At 37.0% G+C, this 19624-nt stretch overlaps 1 protein-coding gene across 1 annotated transcript in view; it reads left to right on the top strand.

Moving 5' to 3' along the window:
- The window catches only part of LOC149790363 (aldo-keto reductase 1B-like), a 58243-nt gene that overhangs the window by 8148 nt on the left and 30471 nt on the right, over positions 1-19624 (top strand). Inside the window, exons 2-4 of the mRNA XM_089972408.1 lie at positions 5498-5662; positions 9699-9815; positions 14996-15073. Coding sequence (XP_089828534.1) covers positions 5498-5662; positions 9699-9815; positions 14996-15073 — 360 coding nt within the window. The remainder of the gene's footprint in view (positions 1-5497; positions 5663-9698; positions 9816-14995; positions 15074-19624) is intronic.

Raw genomic sequence — 19624 nt, 5'->3', positions numbered from 1 at the left:
AAAGTACATAGTTGCTGAAATTTGACCTGGATCTTGCTATTTGCATTCCGAGTCACTTGGCTATACAAATCTTGCAACCTACATTCCAACTTTTCGATAGGCAGTTGACTCTGACCCTACACCCCAGCATCAGTGTCATAAGATCAAAAATGGGGTGGCAAGGGTCAGAGGAAACTCGGACTATACCCATCCCAGCTAGGGTTTGCACTACTTAGAAATACCCATCCTAGCCAGGTTTTGCACTACCTTGAAATACCCATCCCCGCCAGATTTTGCACTACCTAGAAATACCCATCCCAGCCAGGTTTTGCACTACCTAGAAATACCCATCCCAGCCAGGTTTTGCACTACTCGGAAATACCCATCCGAGCCAGGTTTTGCACTACCTAGAAATACCCAGCCGAGCCAGGTTTTGCACTACCTAGAAATACCCATCCGAGCCAGGTTTTGCACTACGTAGAAATACCCATCCCAGCCAGGTTTTTGCACTACCTAGAAATACCCATCCCAGTCAGGTTTTGCACTATCTAGAAATACCCATCCGAGCCAGGTTTTGCACTGCCTAGAAATACCCATCCGAGCCAGGTTTTGCACTACCTAGAAATACCCATCCCAGCCAGGTTTTGCTCTACCTAGAAATACCCATCCCAGCCAGGTTTTGCACTACCTAGAAAGACCCATCCCAGCCAGGTTTTGCACTACCTAGAAATACCCATCCCAGCCAGGTTTTGCACTACCTAGAAATACCCATCCAAGCCAGGTTTTGCACTACCTAGAAATACCCATCCCAGCCAGGTTTTGCACTACCTAGAAATACCCATCCCAGCCAGGTTTTGCACTACCTAGAAATACCCATCCCAGCCAGGTTTTGCACTACCTAGAAATACCCACCCAAGTCCGAGTTTCCTCTGATCCTTCCCACCCCATTTTTGATATTAGAACATTCATGTTGGGGTGTAGGGTCATAGTCCACTGCCTATCGAAAAGTAGGAATTTGCCGGCACCATTTGGTGTTGGCATAGGGTAGCCGCTTACTAGCCGGCCTAGCAAACTTGAATGACCTTTCATCAAGATATACCTGCATGAAATCAATAGGAATGTGATTTTTTCTCTCAAAAATCAAAAACATAGCATTTGTCATGTCTTTGATCTGCTGACAGACAAGATGAAAGTACATAGTTGCTGAAATTTGACCTGTATCTTGCTATTTGCATTCCGAGTCACTTGGCTATACAAATCTTGCAACCTACATTCCAACTTTTCGATAGGCAGTTGACTCTGACCCTACACCCCAGCATCAGTGTCCAAATATCAAAAATGGGGTGGCAAGGGTCAGAGGAAACTCGGACTATACCCATCCCAGCTAGGGTTTGCACTACTTAGAAATACCCATCCTAGCCAGGTTTTGCACTACCTTGAAATACCCATCCCTGCCAGATTTTGCACTACCTAGAAATACCCATCCCAGCCAGGTTTTGCACTACCTAGAAATACCCATCCCAGCCAGGTTTTGCACTACTCGGAAATACCCATCCCAGCCAGGTTTTGCACTACCTAAAAATACCCATCCCAGCCAGGTTTTGCACAACTCAGAAATACCCATCCCAGCCAGGTTTTGCACTGCCTAAAAATACCCATCCCAGCCAGGTTTTGCACTACCTAGAAATACCCATCCCAGCCAGGTTTTGCACTACCTAGAAATACCCATCCCAGCCAGATTTTGCACTACCTAGAAATACCCATCCGAGCCAGGTTTTGTACTACCTAGAAATACCCATCCCAGCCAGGTTTTGCACTACCTAGAAATACCCATCCCAGCCAGGTTTTGCACTACCTAGAAATACCCAGCCGAGCCAGGTTTTGCACTGCCTAGAAAGACCCATCCCAGCCAGGTTTTGCACTACCTAGAAATACCCATCCCAGCCAGGTTTTGCACTACCTAGAAATACCCATCCCAGCCAGGTTTTGCACTACCTGGAAATACCTAGAAATACCCATCCGAGCCAGGTTTTGCACTACCTAGAAATACCCAGCCGAGCCAGGTTTTGCACTACCTAGAAATACCCATCCCAGCCAGGTTTTGCACTACCTAGAAAGACCCATCCCAACCAGGTTTTGCACTACCAAGAAATACCCATCCGAGCCAGGTTTTGCACCACCTAGAAATACCCATCCCAGCCAGGTTTTAAGATAAACATCATCATAAGACATCGTAAGGCAAAAGGTGTTAGATAAGAAAACTTGATGTACATGTCAACGATTTTCTTGTATCTGAAGTCTGATTTGTATGGGCACAAAAATGGAGTATGCAATATGATGAAAATAAGAAGTGGGAAAAAAATGTCATTGAATGAGTACATTTATGTCAAATTCCTTTGAAGGAATTTGTTAGAAAATTCAATAAATAAAATATTTAGGCTTCACAGTTACTATTGATCAGAAATGAACCTTCACATACAGTGAATATGCTCCAAGGCAAATTGCACTTTAGGCCTATTATGGACCTGCCAATTCTTACGATTTTGCCATAAGTCTTACGAAAATTACCCTTAAGATACGAACTTACGGCATACTGGCAAAAACTACGGGAAAATGATCATTGCCAAAAGATTAGGATAATTGGTTCATTCATGTTCTATTTGGATCCGGATTTCATCTTAGAATTAGTGAAATTAGTCAGGGAACCAGATGCTTTAACCTGCACCTATTTGTTCATGCGAAGCATTTGCATGATCAAATTTTGATTATAGATTTTTTTAAAAATGGCATCCAGAAAGGGATGCATGTTTAAGATGAAAGGGAAAATAAGCTTCTAGAAAAGTGTTAATAATCAACACAGAAGAATAAAAAGGAGTATTCAGATTCTTTTGAATAAAACTTAAAAGCTAGAAAGGACACAATTACATTTATTGGACGTCACATGCCAACTTGAGTATGTCTCGTGGCAGGAGATATGATTGCTGTCGTCATGTGAAATGGAAAGGAATGTCCAAGAATTATGTAAAGTTGAGAGATAGCAACAAGCCATTGAGCTACATAGGGTATGGAACTAGAGTTTGTGCACCTGAACTAGTGGTAAAAAAAGTCGATGCATACTTTACAAACTTTTCAGTTGAAGTTAATGTTTATTGTTGATGGGTCCAACTTTTAGTTACGTTTTCCAGCTTTACAATAGCAGTTTGGTATTTTGTTACACCTTACTGAAAACTGGTTAATCTTACGGAAAAAATCAACTGCCTTACTGGACTCATCAGGGTTGGCAGGTCTGCTATTAAGACCTAACATGTCATTTTACCCAAAAGATGTGAAAGAATTAGTATTCCGAGGTTTAATTGGATCTATTTTACAATATGCTTGTATAGCTTGGGACCCCTAATACAAAATATTATCAGGTATATTTGGCTTGGGACCCCTAATACAAGGTATTACCAGATACATTTGGCTTGGGACCCCTAATACAAAGTATTACCAGGTACATTTGGCTTGGGCCCCAAATACAAAGTATTACTGGGTACATTTTCTTGGGACCCCTAATACAAAGTATTGCCAGGTACATTTGGCTTGGGATCCCTAATACAAATTGTTACCAGGTACATTTGGCTTGGGTCCTGAATAAAAAGTATTACCGGGTACATTTGGCTTGGGAACCCTAATACAAAGTATTGCTGGGTACATTTGACTTGGGAACCCTAATACAAAGTATTACTGGGTACATTTGGCTTGGGACCCATAATACAAAGTATTGCCAGGTACATTTGGCTTGGGATCCCTAATACAAATTGTTACCAGGTACATTTGGCTTGGGTCCTGAATAAAAAGTATTACCGGGTACATTTGGCTTGGGAACTCTAATACAAAGTATTACTGGGTACATTTGGCTTGGGAACCCTAATACAAAGTTTTACTGGGTACATTTGGCTTGGGAACCCTGATACAAAATATTACTGGTTACATTTGGTTTGGGAACCCTAATACACAGTATTACCGGGTACATTTGGCTTGGGAACCCTAATACGAAGTCTTACTGGGTACGTTTGACTTGGGACCCCTAATACAAATTATTGCCAGGTACACTTGGCTTGCGATCCCTAATACAAAGTATTACTGGGTACATTTGGCTTGGAAACCCTAATACAAAGTATTACTGGGTACATTTGGCTTGGGCCCCGAATACAAAGTATTACCGGGTACATTTAGCTTGGGAACCGAATACAAAGTATTACCAGGTACATTTGGCTTGGGAACCCTAATGCAAAGTATTACTGGGTACATTTGGTTTGGGCCCCGAATACAAAGTATTACCGGGTACATTTGGCTTGGGAACCGAATACAAAGTATTACCGGGTACATTTGGCTTGGGACCCCTAATACAAAGTATTATCAGGTACATTTGAGAAAAAAATTGTATGTGAGCATCCAGATTTTTGTAATCCAATTCACACCAGGAAGTGTGACCTCAGCTCTTAGACCATATATTTTATTTATTTTTACAGGGCTCAAAATTTACATTTTTTCAGTACTGGCAGAAATATCCACAATTTAGTAGCATTTAAGAATGGTAAGTAGCAAATTGCAAATTTTTTAGTATTAGTTTTGAGCCCTTCTTTTAACAAAGGTTTAAACAACACTGCAAAAATCCCTTGTTCCAATTTGATGAAAGTACCAGTAGAAATCAGCATTAATATACATGTACATGCAAGATAGTTTTTTTTCCCCAAGAACCCTCAAAGAGTAATATTGGAGTTATTTTTTTTACAGATATTAATTACAGTTACTTAATGTTTATAAAACCAAATTGATGCATTTTCAAAATTAGTTTTGCCAAAGTTTTCTGAAACCTTTACCAACTAACAAAATGCATTATCACCTACATAAATCTTTCTTGAGTAAGTTAAATTACATACAGGTAACTTTATGTTTAACAGATATTTAAATTCTGAGAGCATTTTTCTCAGCATTATCATTGCCAGGCTTGTTCTGTCGATTTGGAATTGATACCTGTTATGTATATGCCCACCACAAGGTGGAGTATATTACATTGTTTTCTGTCTATTTCCAATTTTGTTTTCACACAAACTCAAGTTTACCACCATCTGCAGTTATCAGATTTTGTGGATAGCTTGTATGAGGAAGAAGGTTGTAAGCACACAAAAAAGTGTGCTTCTGGTTGGCCAACGGTCCCCGATTTTCATTGCCAACCATATCACTTTTTTCCTGGCAAGGTAAAAAAAAAACAACTACCTACCTACCCGAAAATAGGACACTTTGACTTGTATTTCATGCTTCAGAAATGTTGATTAAGATTGCTTGTAGGTCAGTTTCTCATGCACATGAAGTTTTCAGAGTCATGCCGTGAAATGATAGCTTGGCATTCATCTTCTCTGAAAAAAGTTCTAGTTACTATCATTTGTAATCAACCTTTGAGGACGTTAGACTTGTTCATGGAGCTGAAAACAGGTACATGTGCATATTTTAGCAGAGTTTCTTTAAATTTCAGAGTGAAGAAGATGTAATACGGGCAGTGAGAGCAGCCATCAAAACAGGTTATAGGCACCTTGACTGTGCTGCCATCTATAGGAATGAGAGAGCAGTTGGTCATGCCATCAAGCAGCTGATTGTAGAGGGAGTTATTAAGAGGGAAGATCTGTTTATCACCAGTAAGGTATACATTACTGCATTCAAGGGGTCATAATTTTCATTTTGTCCACCATTTGCTTTGATGCTTGAGATGATTCAGAGCCAGTGTCCATTTACAACTGTCAGTGTCCATTTACAACTGTCAGTGTCAAATTGTGAAGCTTATACAGAGAACTGGAGTTTTAAATTAATGGTACTCATTTGCCATTATAAGAAGGGGTCATGCTGGTCATTTTAAACTTAAAGCCCTGCAAAATTTTGTGAAGGGTCGGTGGAGTTACACTTAATTGTCTTTCCATCCATTGGTCATACATTGGTTAAGTTTAGCAGTTGAGTTAGTTTCTCCTGCTCTTTTGGCAATTGGAGGTTTAAATGTAGATGCATGTTAGTAATGTAACATCTTTAAGTAAACAGCAGGCCAATATGACTTGTAGTTCATATTGCAATGACTTCAGATAAACTTTTCATTGATGTCAGTTACCCATGCAAACGTTGTGTGGATATGTGCATTACTGTATTTGTAAATTATATCCCAGACAATCCAACATGTCCTATCACAGGTCCAAAAGTTTAGAATGCTTTGAAAGAATTATTTTAGAAGAATTTTTTAATTTAATTATTTAATAAGACATAGAAGTCTTGACCACACCTAATATCTCCCAGCTTTCTTGACATCGTGTTTGGGTGAATGAAAACCTGCCCACAAGTATTTTATTGCTTCTCTTCTAAGCTACTTCAATGATTGCCATGAAATTGTGTGCACACATTCTTCCTTTGGTCTAGTTGGTCCTCATTGAAAATGGTGCTACTGACATCTAATATGGCTACCACAGCAGCTGTTTAAAATCTTTGTTTTCACTTCTCAGCTTGAATGCGTGGGTCGGTGGTCCTTTCTGGGGTTTTCCCGGGTTCTTCCTCCACCTTTAACACTGGCCATCATGTATAGCCTATCATGTGCTGAAAAATGGCGTTAAACCCCACAACAACAACAACAACAACAACTCAGCTTGAATGAGTGGTCGTATCAAATGGTGTTTTCACTAGAAGACTTTTTATAATGTCTGGTTGGTCTAAATGAAAATGTTGCCAGTTGTAAATCCTGTATAGCTGTTGTAAAATCTTCCTGACACTACTCCCTCAGAATGGTTTATCAATATGACATAGGGTTTTGACCAAATAACTTATTATTATGAATCTATGGTCTTTAAGTAATAGAAAAAGCCAAAAGCTGTGTAAAATTCAACAAATAATTTATTTCCCTAGAATACAAAGTAAAAATTTTTAAAAAGAACTTCCAGTAATGCGAATTAAATCCCAATTAATCCAAGAAGTTCTTTCACCAGTCCTAGTTAATACAGTTTGATTTAAATTCCAGTAGTGTTCTATAAAAAGCTTCAGCTCTGTGTTGTGTTGATGTACCTCTGATTGTGTTGATGTACCTATGGTAGCCAGTGATGTGGAGATGTGCCAACAGTCCTTTGATGAATCACAATAATATAATCCAAGATGTTTCTGTCTGAAATCACAATAACTCCAAGCTAATGTTTCTATCCATGAATATTATTGAGCACTTTGTAATTCCAGAGAATAATAATTGGAATAAATGATTATACCCAGATCTAAAACTGAACACAACAACACCAAAAATTCTGTTTATGATGTTATTGCAAGAATAAATAATTTCTCAACTTAACAAGATTATAAAACCCTCTACTTGACCTATGTCACAGTAGCCATTTTCTGAATATATTCTGTCACTTGATGGAATTTTCCATTCTAGAACAGTCTAAGACAAGGTCTATTGCTTAAATTATAATAAAGAATGTGGTAAAAACCAGGTGGACCAGGTTATTTTATGGGGGATATTCAATAGCCTAGACCATGACCCAAATAAACTTGTTTACCATTATTGATAATGATCCTAATATTTAACCTACACTCATAGAGAAATATTAACTTTATATTATTTGTTTACAAAATAAAAACAACATTAGTGTCCCAAGTCATGTACACAGTGAACTTGCTTTTGGACAATATCAAGAGTCCAAGATGTGATTATACATAACCTATAATGATGGAGAAAATACTCACAAATACAAATTAAAATTCATAACAAAATACAATAATGTATACTTTTGTCCTGAGGAAAAATATTTGATGCCAGGCTGACAACAGCATCGGATTTTTAAATTTTGTTATCACGAAGAATATCAGAGATGGTTTCAACACTCAGCAGTTAAATGGAAGAAATAATCCTATCTTAAATTCCTGTAATTCTTTTTGTCCAGTAAAGCATCAGTCACTTCAAGGGTCTCTTGATTAATGGGAGGTTTCCCCAGAAAAAAAGTTTAGAGTGGGTGAGTTGCACAGAAATTTCTTGCTCTGCCACTGACAATATGGGTTGAAAGAAAACAACATGAAGCTTTGTATCGTATTTTTATTTCCTTTTTAAAATGTTGTGTGAAAAAAATGAAATTCACAAATACTGTGAAGTGAAAAAATGTTTAATTTGCATAAATTAAAATGATTAGTGTATATTTATCTGGTGTTTTGCATATTGATTATTCTACCCACTCCACCTTAGACACATGGATTCTACCCTCACCACCATGACATATCAATTATACACATTCTACCCCGTCACACATACAAACTTTACCCACCCCACCTAGACTCATACAGCAGATTCTACCCATCCCACCCAGACACAAATAGATTCTACACCCCCATGCAGACATGTTTGCACAGATTCAGCATTCCCACCCAGATATACATTGATTCTACCCATTCCATTCAGACAAACATACACATGAATTCTAACCACTCTATGCTTACACACATACATGGAGTCTACCTACCTCACCAAGACACACACACATACTATGCACCTCACCCAGACATACATACATGGATTATATCCCTCCACACTGATTATACATACACTACCCAGGCTCACATAAACATATTCAACACACCCCACTCAGACACATGTACATGGGTTCATTGGTTTTGTTTATCATTCTCGATACTGCAGTTTGGTACCTATTGCAGTCAGCAGTTTTGGATCCCAGCTACTGCAGTATTCCAAGGGAGAGGTGTATTTGTAAAGTATTAGGAAAAATACAAATATGTCTTGACACAAAAGGTTAAAAATATTGTGATTTTCATGGGTTGATGAGATTCCAAAAATTAGAGGGTACAAAAAAATTAAAAACATGGTGTTATATATCTTGTCCTGATAAATTACAACAGAAATTTCCTATTAGTGATATATTGAAGATTGTGAAAGCATTTAAAAAAGTTTTGTATGGTGGAGATGATACACCTGTACCATGCATCACAGGGGAGGGCAAACTACGGGCTTTCATGTGGCCCACCAAGGGTTTTCATGCGGCCTAGGAACAAGTCATCATTCGCACTGACTCTGTTTATGTTACTCTGTTTATAAAATAAATGTGCTTCTTTTGAAGTTTAAGTTTTCAAATATTAACAACATATTAACAACTGAAAATTAATTGGATGTTAGAAAAACCTTTTGTTTTTGCTAATTCAAATATTAATTATTTTACTTAATGAACTATGAGGCCCGCGACAAGGTGTAATTTTGTGTATGCAGCACTTGCACTGGAAAGTTTGCCCACCTCTGATGTATCAGTATATATTATGATTCACCATTAAAACACCTGTACCATGTATCGATATGTATCATGATTCACCATTAAAACACCTGTACCATGTATCAGTATGTATCATGATTCACCATTAAAACACCTGTACCATACATGTATCAATATGTATCATGATTCACCATTAAAACACCTGTACCATGTATCAATATGTATCATGATTCCCACATCATGTTATAATGCAATATTGATACACATAAAGAATAAATATGCAAACAACTAAGAATTATTCATGGCCAATAGAGATTAAGAGTAACTTAGTGAAGTATTGTTCTGTATCGTTTTTCAACTTTTGTATCAATATGTGTATATATAAGTGGCCTGCTTATCAGCGCATCAGAGACTTGTTTCACTCCTAGTCACTTGCTATTTCAGCTCTGGAACACCTGCCACAGACCAGACCTGGTGAGGGCAAGTCTGAAGAAATCCCTTGATGATCTGGGTCTGAAATATCTAGATTTGTACCTAATTCACTGGCCTATGGGATTAAAGGTACAAATAAGTCATAAATTGTCACCAGTATATTATTTCAAACTATTTTTGTAATTATTTTCTGATCTGCCATTTACTTACATAAGGCAGCAGATTTAAACTGTTATAGTAAGGAAGTATAAAAATGCATGGGTTTGGATAGTGCATTGGCAGTAATTAGGGAGGACAAAATCTTAGGACATGATAACATATTGAAAATGACAAATGACCAATATAAATGACATAATTAACTGTGGAAACTAGGTCTATTGTTATCTACTGAATACTGATAATCAAAGGCCCATATTGTGAACAATTCTTTCTAATCAGCCCAGTATAATGACCAAAGGCCCATAATGTGAACAGTTCTTTCTAATTAATCCAGTATAATGACCAAAGGCCCATAATGTGAACAGTTCTTTCTAATCAGCCCAGTATAATGACCAAAGGCCCATAATGTGAACAGTTCTTTCTAATCAGCCCAGTATAATGATCAAAGGCCCATATTGTGAACAGTTCTTTCTAATTAATCCAGTATAATGACCAAAGGCCCATAATGTGAACAGTTCTTTCTAATCAGCCCAGTATAATGACCAAAGGCCCATAATGTGAACAGTTCTTTCTAATCAGCCCAGTATAATGACCAAAGGCCCATAATGTGAACAGTTCTTTCTAATTAATCCAGTGTAATGATCAAAGGCCCATAATGTGAACAGTTCTTCCTAATCACTCCAGTGTAGTAATCAAAGGCCCATAATGTGAACAGTTCTTCCGAATCATTCCAGTGTAGTAATCAAAGGCCCATAATTTGAACAGTTCTCCTGAATCATTCCATAGTACTCAAAGACCCCTAATTTGAACAGTTCTCCTGAATCATTCCATTGTAGTAATCAAAGACCCCTAATTTGAACAGTTCTCCTGAATCATTCCATAGTAATCAAAGACCCCTAATTTGAACAGTTCTGCCTAATCATTCAATTGTAGTAATCAGAGGCCCATAATGTGAACAGTTCTCCTGAATCATTCCATTGTAGTAATCAAAGACCCATAATGTGAACAGTTCTCCTGAATCATTCCATTGTAGTAATCAAAGACCCCTAATGTGAATAGTTCTTCCTAATCATTCCATTGTAGTAATCAAAGACCCATAATGTGAACAGTTCTCCTGAATCATTCCATTGTAGTAATGAAAGACCCATAATGTGAACAGTTCTCCTGAATCATTCCATTGTAGTAATCAAAGACCCCTAATGTGAATAGTTCTTCCTAATCATTCCATTGTAGTAATCAAAGACCCATAATGTGAACAGTTCTCCTGAATCATTCCATTGTAGTAATGAAAGACCCATAATGTGAACAGTTCTCCTGAATCATTCCATTGTAGTAATCAAAGGCCCATAATGTGAACAGTTCTCCTGAATCATTCCATTGTAGTAATCAAAGACCCCTAATGTGAATAGTTCTTCCTAATCATTCCATTGTAGTAATCAAAGATCCCTAATGTGAATAGTTCTTCCTAATCATTCCATTGTAGTAATCAAAGACCACTAATGTGAATAGTTCTTCCTAATCATTCCATTGTAGTAATCAAAGACCGCTAATGCAAACAATTCTTCTTAATCACTACAATATAGTATCAAAGGCCCATAGCATCAAAAGTTTTTTCTGATCACTCTAATGTAATAAAGGTCCATATTGTGAATAGAAATACATGGCAGTTTTCTAATTGTGATATTGATACGTTTGTTTTACAGGTGTATCGTTGGCATTATTTATGCCTTTTTTCTGCCTTCTTTAAAATATGTGACTGCAGCTCATAACTGAACTCATCTGAGATCAGATTGATATTAGCTTCCCTTCAATACAGCTCAAGGATTTTCATTTCTCCATGTATTGCAGTAGAGCAATTTATCCCTATATGATTACTCCATGGTGGAGGGGTAAATACCTACCATGGTTACACACTGACTGTGGGGTTGTGAGTTACCCACAATATTTTGTCCCATGTTCCCCAGATTTTGAGTGTAGGCACCCACAGTGTGTTTTTTGGTCAGAAAAATAAAAAAAATACTCCTTCAACTTTTCATTAGTCAAAGTCCATCCATTATTTTGTTAAAGTGTAGAAAACTTCTACTAGGTACACATCGATTCTAATAATCGGTTACCCGGGTACCCGATCAAAGGGAAACTTAAATGTGTACAATAATCGGTTACCCGGGTACCCGATCAAAGGGAAACTTAAATGTGTACAAACATGAAGTTAAGTCAACCTTTTTTTAAAAATTCACAGTATCCCATAAATATCACTACTTAATGTTATCTGGTACAGAGTCCAAGAATTCTTCCTCATTATCTGATTAATTTCTAAAATCTTCCGTTGTCGTCTAGTAATCGTTATGGTCATATCATTATAAATATCATCTGCTCACTTTCCTTGACCTCATTGTCATATGTGAATGCTTATTTAGAGACTGAGCTTGAGCTTTGAAAGTAACACTTTGACCGTACAATTTGTGAAATCTATTCAAGGTTGCAAGTGAACACATGTCAGTTGTACACCAAGATCAAATAACCAGCTCTGTTACTTGCCACTGGACCACACTGGTGGCTCAAAGAGTTGTCACATGGGAAAACGTGGGGTTCAGTTCAATTATTTACTGGAAGAGACAGACCTCTGCTTGGCACTGTAAAATTACAGTCTTGAAAGACCACCCTGTCTGCCAAAAAATAATGGTCTCTCAAGACAGGTGGTCTCATAACAGGTCATAACACTATACAGTAAAACCTGTCTTGAGAGACCTCTACTTTGAGAGACCACCTGTTTTAAGTGACCAGGATCTCCATGCACATTTTTTTATGATATAGTGTTATGACCTGTTATGAGAGACCAGGGTGTTCTTTCTGTGGTATAATCAATAAATATGTGCATGGAGATCATGGTCTCTCAAAACAGGTGGTCTCATAGCAGAGGTCTCTGAAGGCAGGTTTTACTGTACCTGCAATTACAGCTCAGTCCGAAGGATTGTCAACTTGAAAACAAAGTCAGTGCTGCCTTTACAAGCACTGTCATAAAACTTGTATATGGTAAACAGGTACCCTATGGCTCATATTATTACCTGGGTTGTTATCAGTGGGTGGGTACCCAAGTCCTCGGGTACCCGTTGGCATCTTTAGTCTCTGTTGATACTAGCAATTTGAAACAATGTCTCTGGCAATGAAGTATTCAGGTTGAAATCATGACTAAAGAGACTAAATTAATGTGAATGCACAATTGGTAATGCAATGTAGTTGATGATTTGCTTGTTTGGAAAGAAAAGTAATTCAGAAAACAGGTATTCATGCTGGTTGTAGTTAAATGAGAGCATGATACAAAATGGGAAATTATATGGTGCACCTATTTCAGGTTAACCAGATATTCAAACATTTGTTACTTGAGTGCATGATCAGACTTCTATTGCAATAATGCAAGTGTCCAAGGAAATTATGATAGTACAGTACAGACCACAAAAAAAGTTTTTAAAGAATGTGTGAATAAGAATTGGATATGTAATAAATACAGACCACATGAGTCAGGGGAAACAACTCACTTGATACGTAGAAAGGAACATAGTCTCAGCATGATGGACTCAACATTCCTATGCCAAATCAAACTTGTCTTTCCACCCCAGCAGAAGAAAACATATTATGTTGTTAAATATAAGTATCACACACCCTGATTTGATCTACTTAGGTGCCTTCTTTGATGTCCATGCATATATATTTTCAGACTTTGAGTCTGACTTTTATTAATTGCAGTTTGTTTCAAATTTTTTTTATACATTAAAGCTGAAAATATTTAGATTGGGTAAAAGCAGGGTATGTAATAAATATAAAACCAGATTTGTGTTTTTTACTGAGCTGGGTGGAAGAAAATGTTTTGATATAGCTTATGAAGGTATCTCTTCACTATGTTCTTTCCGCCGATTCGGAACAAAAGCTGTGTACAGTTTTGTGGATGAATGCTATATTTGATACTATTTTGTTTATTTCACTAGTTATTCTTTTTTTTAATATGAATTAAACGATAGAGTTGCCTGTGGTCAGTCAGTATAATTCAGCCAAGCGAATAAAATAAACACTGCTGACTTATCCCAAAGTCAGTTGTTTATTGCCACCATTATGAAAAAGAAAACACAGAAGAGCTGCTGTTTTGCAAGGTTATCAGGTCTTTTTTGAGCATCAGTCTTCCACAATTTTACATGTGAACCTACAAAGATGATTTTTTGACCATTTGTGATTTTTTTTTTTAAAACACCACTACTTTGACAATTAATACAAAATATAGTTTATTTCAAATAAGATGCAAAATCTTGATATTGCTCTCACTCGCTCTTTCTTTCTCATGTGTACCTGAGATTAACATACATTTATGACTAGTGCCTGAGATTAACATACATTTATGACTAGTGCCTGAGACTAACATACATTTATGACTATTGCCTGAGACTAACATACATTTATGACTAGTGCCTGAGATTAACATACATTTATGATTAGTGCCTGAGATTAACATACATTTATGATTAGTGCCTGAGACTAACATACATTTATGACTAGTGCCTGAGATTAACATACATTTATGACTAGTGCCTGAGACTAACATACATTTATGACTATTGCCTGAGACTAACATACATTTATAACTATTGCCTGAGACTAACATACATTTATGACTATTGCCTGAGACTAACATACATTTATGACTATTGCCTGAGACTAACATACATTTATGACTATTGCCTCTGCTCATACATGTAAATTGGTTAATAAGTGTATGAATGCATCTTTTTCCAGATCCTACAGAAAATCAGTAAGATATAAATTTCAGTCCATTATCATCTTTTTATTTCCTGAACAGTCAATAGACAGTGTAAGCAAAGTGCTTTTGAAAGCTAATGCATTCAGTTCATGTTGGACATGTGAGGTTTTGTTGCACTTTCATTGAAGTGTATATGTGATTTACAGATTTTGGGGAGGAAAAATGGATATTACTTGAAACAGTATTTTTAATAATTGCAGATACTGATATGAAGATTGGTTGAGAAATAATTTCAGACAAACAAAATAATAGCTTACAAAATAATAATTTTCAAAAAAGTCATGATTATGCTTGATTATATCTTTTAATAATCACACTGCTATAAATTATTCATTCTTTTCAGGAAGGTGAGGCATTTCATCCTAAAGACGAGAATGGAAAAATCTTGTTTTCAGATGTGGATTATGTGGATACATGGAAGGTTTGCACATAAACAAATTTTTGTTCATATTTTAGTAGTTATATCTTTTGAATTAAAAAAGTTAAACTCTTGATGTACCATTTTGTTCCTAGTTTGAAATTTTGTGTAAATGTGTATAGTGTATCCATCACAGAATTATTAGATGCAACGAGTCAAACTAAGTGCATATGTACCTATGTATTTGGAACACAGGTCTATCATGTTGCTTTAGTTTACACTTTGTGCTTGCCTGTCCTGGTAATTTGTTATCAGTAATTGGACATACAGCCATAAGCAGCATTAATCAATGATCAATCAGTTCTAGTAATTTGATATCCATAATTGTAGTTAACCCTATGCTCTAATATTTTGTATAATGCTCTGTCTGCCCTTCTAGTAATTTGATATCAGTAATTGTAGTCAACCCTGTGCTCTAATATTTTATATAATGTTCTGTCTGTCCTTCACATGTAAGCTGTGTAAATTACAGGCCACAATAACCTACTTGCATATGGCAATCAGAGTTCATCTTTGGTAAATTTGAGAGAATGTTTCTACTGCTTTAACTCTTAAATATGACAAAGTAAATCATGTCTTCTACAAGTAGTATCATGTCTTCTACAAGCAGTATCATGTCTTCTGCAAGCAGTATCATGTCTTCTGCAAGCAGTATCATGTCTTGTACAAGCAATATCATGTCTTGTACAAGCAATATCATGTCTTCTACAAGCAGTATCATGTCTTCTACAAGCAATATCATGCCTTCTACAAGCAGTATCATGTCTTCTACAAGCAATATCATGTCTTGTACAAGCAATATCATGTCTTCTACAAGCAGTATCATGTCTTCTACAAGCAATATCATGTCTTCCACAAGCAGTATCATGTCTTCTGCAAGCACTATAATGTGTTACAAGCAGTATCATGTGTTACAAGCAGTATCATGTCTTCTACAAGCAGTATCATGTGTTACAAGCAGTATCATCTCTTCTGCAAGCACTATCATGTGTTAGAAGAAGTATCATGTGTTACAAGCGGTATCATGTCTTCTGCAAGCAGTATCATGTGTTACAAGCAGTATCATGTATTCTACAAGCAGTATCATGTTTTTTACAAGCAGTATCATGTCTTCTGCAAGTACTATGATGTGTTGCAAGCAGTATCATGTGTTACAAGCAGTATCATGTCTTCTACATGCAGTATCATGTGTTACAAGTGGTATCATGTCTTCTGCAATCAGTATTATGTCTTACAAGCAGTATCATGTCTTCTGCAAGCACTATCATGTGTTACAAGCAGTATCATATCTTCTACAAGCAGTATCATGTTTTCTACAAGCAGTATCATGTCTTCTATAAGCAGTATTATGTGTTACAAGCAGTATCATGTCTTCTGCAAGCAGTATCATGTTTTCTACAAGCAGTATCATGTCTTCTACAAAGCAGTATCATGTCTTCTACAAGCAGTATCATGTGTTACAAGCAGTATGATGTCTTCTGCAAGCAGTATCATGTCTTTTACAAGCAGTATCATGTCTTCTGCAATCAGTATCATGTCTTACAAGCAGTATCTTGTCTTCTGCAAGCAGTATCATGTCGTACAAGCAGTATCATGTCTTCTGCAAGCAGTATCATGTGTTACAAGCAGTATCATGTCTTCTACAAGTAGTATCATGTGCTACAAGCAGTATCATGTCTTCTGCAAGCACTATCATGTGTTACAAGCAGTATCATGTCTTCTGCAATCAGTATCATGTCTTACAAGCAGTATCATGTCTTCTGCAAGCACTATCATGTGTTACAAGCAGTATCATGTCTTCTGCAATCAGTATCATGTCTTACAAGCAGTATCATGTCTTCTACAAGCAGTATCATGTGTTACAAGCAGTATGATGTCTTCTGCAAGCAGTATCATGTCTTTTACAAGCAGTATCATGTCTTCTGCAAGCAGTATCATGTGTTACAAGCAGTATCATGTCTTCTGCAAGCAGTATCATGTGTTGCAAGCAGTATCATGTCTTCTACAAGCAGTATCATGTCTTCTGCAAGCAGTATCATGTGTTACAAGCAGTATCATGTCTTCTGCAACCAGTATCATGTCTTCTACAAAGCAGTATCATGTCTTCTGCAAGTAGTATCATGTGTTACAAGCAGTATGATGTCTTCTACAAGCAGTATCATGTCTTTTACAAGCAGTATGATGTCTTCTGCAAGCAGTATCATGTGTTACAAGCAGTATCATGTCTTCTACAAGCAGTATCATGTCTTCTGCAAGCAGTATCATGTATTACAAGCAGTATCATGTCTTCTGCAAGCAGTATCATGTCTTTTTACAAGCAGTATCAAGTCTTTCTACAAGCAGTATCATGTGTTACAAGCGGTATCATGTCTTCTACAAGCAGTATCATGTCTTCTACAAGCAGTATCATGTCTTTCTACAAGCAGTATCATGTCTTCTACAAGCAGTATCATGTATTGCAAGCAGTATGATCTCTTCTACAAGCAGTGTCATGTCTTCTACAAGCAGTATCATGTCTTCTGCAAGCAGTATCATGTCTTCTACAAGCAGTATCATGTCTTCTGCAAGCAGTATCATGTCTTCTACAAGCAGTATCATGTCTTCTACAAGCAGTATCATGTCTTCTGCAAGTCGTATCATGTCTTCTACAAGCAGTATCATGTGTTACAAGCAGTATCATGTCTTCTACAAGCAGTATCATGTGTTACAAGCAGTATCATGTCTTCTGCAAGCAGTATCATGTGTTACAAACAGTATCATGTATTCTACAAGCAGTATCATGTCTTTTACAAGCAGTATCATGTCTTCTGCAAGCATTATGATGTGTTGCAAGCAGTATCATGTGTTACAAGCAGTATCATCTCTTCTGCAAGCACTATCATGTGTTAAAAGAAGTATCATGTGTTACAAGCAGTATCATGTCTTCTACAAGCAGTATCATGTGTTACAAGCAGTATCATGTCTTCTACAAGCAGTATCATGTGTTACAAGCAGTATCATGTCTTCTACAAGCAATATCATGTGTTAGAAGAAGTATCATGTGTTACAAGTAGTATCATGTCTTCTGCAAGCAGTATCATGTGTTACAAGCAGTATCATGTATTCTACAAGCAGTATCATGTCTTTTACAAGCAGTATCATGTCTTCTGCAAGCACTATGATGTGTTGCAAGCAGTGTCATGTGTTACAAGCAGTATCATGTTTTCTACAAGCAGTATCATGTGTTACAAGTGGTATCATGTCTTCTGCAATCAGTATTATGTCTTACAAGCAGAATCATGTCTTCTGCAAGCACTATCATGTGTTACAAGTGGTATCACGTCTTCTGCAATCAGTATTATGTCTTACAAGCAGTATCATGTCTTCTGCAAGCACTATCATGTGTTACAAGCAGTATCATGTCTTCTACAAGCAGTATCATGTTTTCTACAAGCCGTATCATGTCTTCTATAAGCAGTATTATGTGTTACAAGCAGTATCATGTCTTCTGCAAGCAGTATCATGTCTTTTACAAGCAGTATCATGTCTTCTGCAATCAGTATCATGTGTTACAAGCAGTATCATGTCTTCTGCAAGCAGTATCATGTGTTACAAGCAGTATGATGTCTTCTGCAAGCAGTATCATGTCTTTTACAAGCAATGTCATGTCTTCTACAAGTAGTATCATGTCTTCTGCAAGCAGTATGATGTCTTCTACAAAGCAGTATCATGTCTTCTACAAACAGTATCATGTGTTACAAGCAGTATGAAGTCTTCTGCAAGCAGTATCATGTCTTTTACAAACAGTATCATGTCTTCTGCAAGCAGTTTCATGTCTTACAAGCAGTGTCATGTCGTACAAGCAGTATCATGTCTTCTGCAAGCAGTATCATGTGTTACAAGCAGTATCATGTCTTCTACAAGTAGTATCATGTGTTACAAGCAGTATGATGTCTTCTGCAAGCACTATCATGTGTTACAAGCTGTATCATGTCTTCTGCAATCAGTATCATGTCTTAGAAGCAGTATCATGTCTTCTGCAAGCACAATCATGTCTTACAAGCAGTATCATGTCTTCTGCAATCAGTATCATGTCTTACAAGCAGTATCATGTCTTCTACAAGCAGTATTATGTGTTACAAGCAGTATGATGTCTTCTGCAAGCAGTATCATGTCTTTTACAAGCAGTATCATGTCTTTTGCAAGCAGTATCATGTGTTACAAGCAGTATCATGTTTTCTACAAGCAGTATCATGTGTTACAAGCAGTATCATGTCTTCTACAAGCAGTATCATGTGTTACAAGCAGGATCATGTCTTCTGCAACCAGTATAATGTTTTCTACAAAGCAGTATCATGTCTTCTGCAAGCAGTATCATGTGTTACAAGCAGTATGATGTCTTCTACAAAGCAGTATCATGTCTTTTACAAGCAGTATCATGTCTTCTGCAAGCAGTATCATGTGTTACAAGCAGTATCATGTCTTCTGCAAGCAGTATCATGTCTTTCTACAAGCAGTATCAAGTCTTTCTACAAGCAGTATCATGTGTTACAAGCAGTATCATGTCTTCTACAA

Source organism: Sinohyriopsis cumingii, chromosome 10 (assembly GCF_028554795.1).
Source record: "Sinohyriopsis cumingii isolate HCF-2022 chromosome 10, ASM2855479v2, whole genome shotgun sequence".
NCBI lineage: Eukaryota > Metazoa > Mollusca > Bivalvia > Unionida > Unionidae > Sinohyriopsis > Sinohyriopsis cumingii.
Note: the sequence above shows the minus strand (reverse complement) of the source record. Positions and strands in the feature narration are given on the sequence as shown.